At 58.0% G+C, this 312-nt stretch overlaps 1 protein-coding gene across 1 annotated transcript in view; it reads left to right on the top strand.

Annotated features, from left to right (window-relative positions):
- Positions 1–296, top strand: part of LOC104280236 (induced myeloid leukemia cell differentiation protein Mcl-1 homolog) — a gene marked incomplete at its 5' end in the record, with an annotated part of 1,186 nt that extends 890 nt beyond the window's left edge. The window contains one exon of the mRNA XM_009877817.1: positions 180–296. Coding sequence (XP_009876119.1) covers positions 180–296 — 117 coding nt within the window. The remainder of the gene's footprint in view (positions 1–179) is intronic.
- Positions 297–312: the final 16 nt, after the last annotated feature.

Here is a 312-nt window from a genome sequence, read left to right as displayed (position 1 = left end):
CTTGCTTCTGCCTGCTGCCTGCGGGGGGTGAGGCTGTGATGAGTTTGGGGGAGCATACGTAGTGGCTGTGCTGGGCAGGCTGTACCCCAGCTTGCTCTGCCGGGGAAAAAGGCTTTTCTCTGCCTTCCTGCTAGAGAAGGGTGCCTGGTGTGGAAATGACTTCCTCTTCTTTCTCCTAGGAGGGCTTTGTCGACTTCTTTCGAGTCGAGGACCTAGAAGGCAGCATCAGAAACGTCCTGATGGCGTTCGCAGGTGTGGCTGGACTGGGAGCGAGCTTGGCCTACATGATCCGGTGAGCCAGGGTGTGCTGCA

The sequence above is a fragment of the Apaloderma vittatum genome, unplaced genomic scaffold (assembly GCF_000703405.1).
Source record: "Apaloderma vittatum isolate BGI_N311 unplaced genomic scaffold, ASM70340v1 scaffold33581, whole genome shotgun sequence".
Classification (NCBI taxonomy): domain Eukaryota; kingdom Metazoa; phylum Chordata; class Aves; order Trogoniformes; family Trogonidae; genus Apaloderma; species Apaloderma vittatum.
This window is presented reverse-complemented; position numbering and strand designations above follow the sequence as displayed.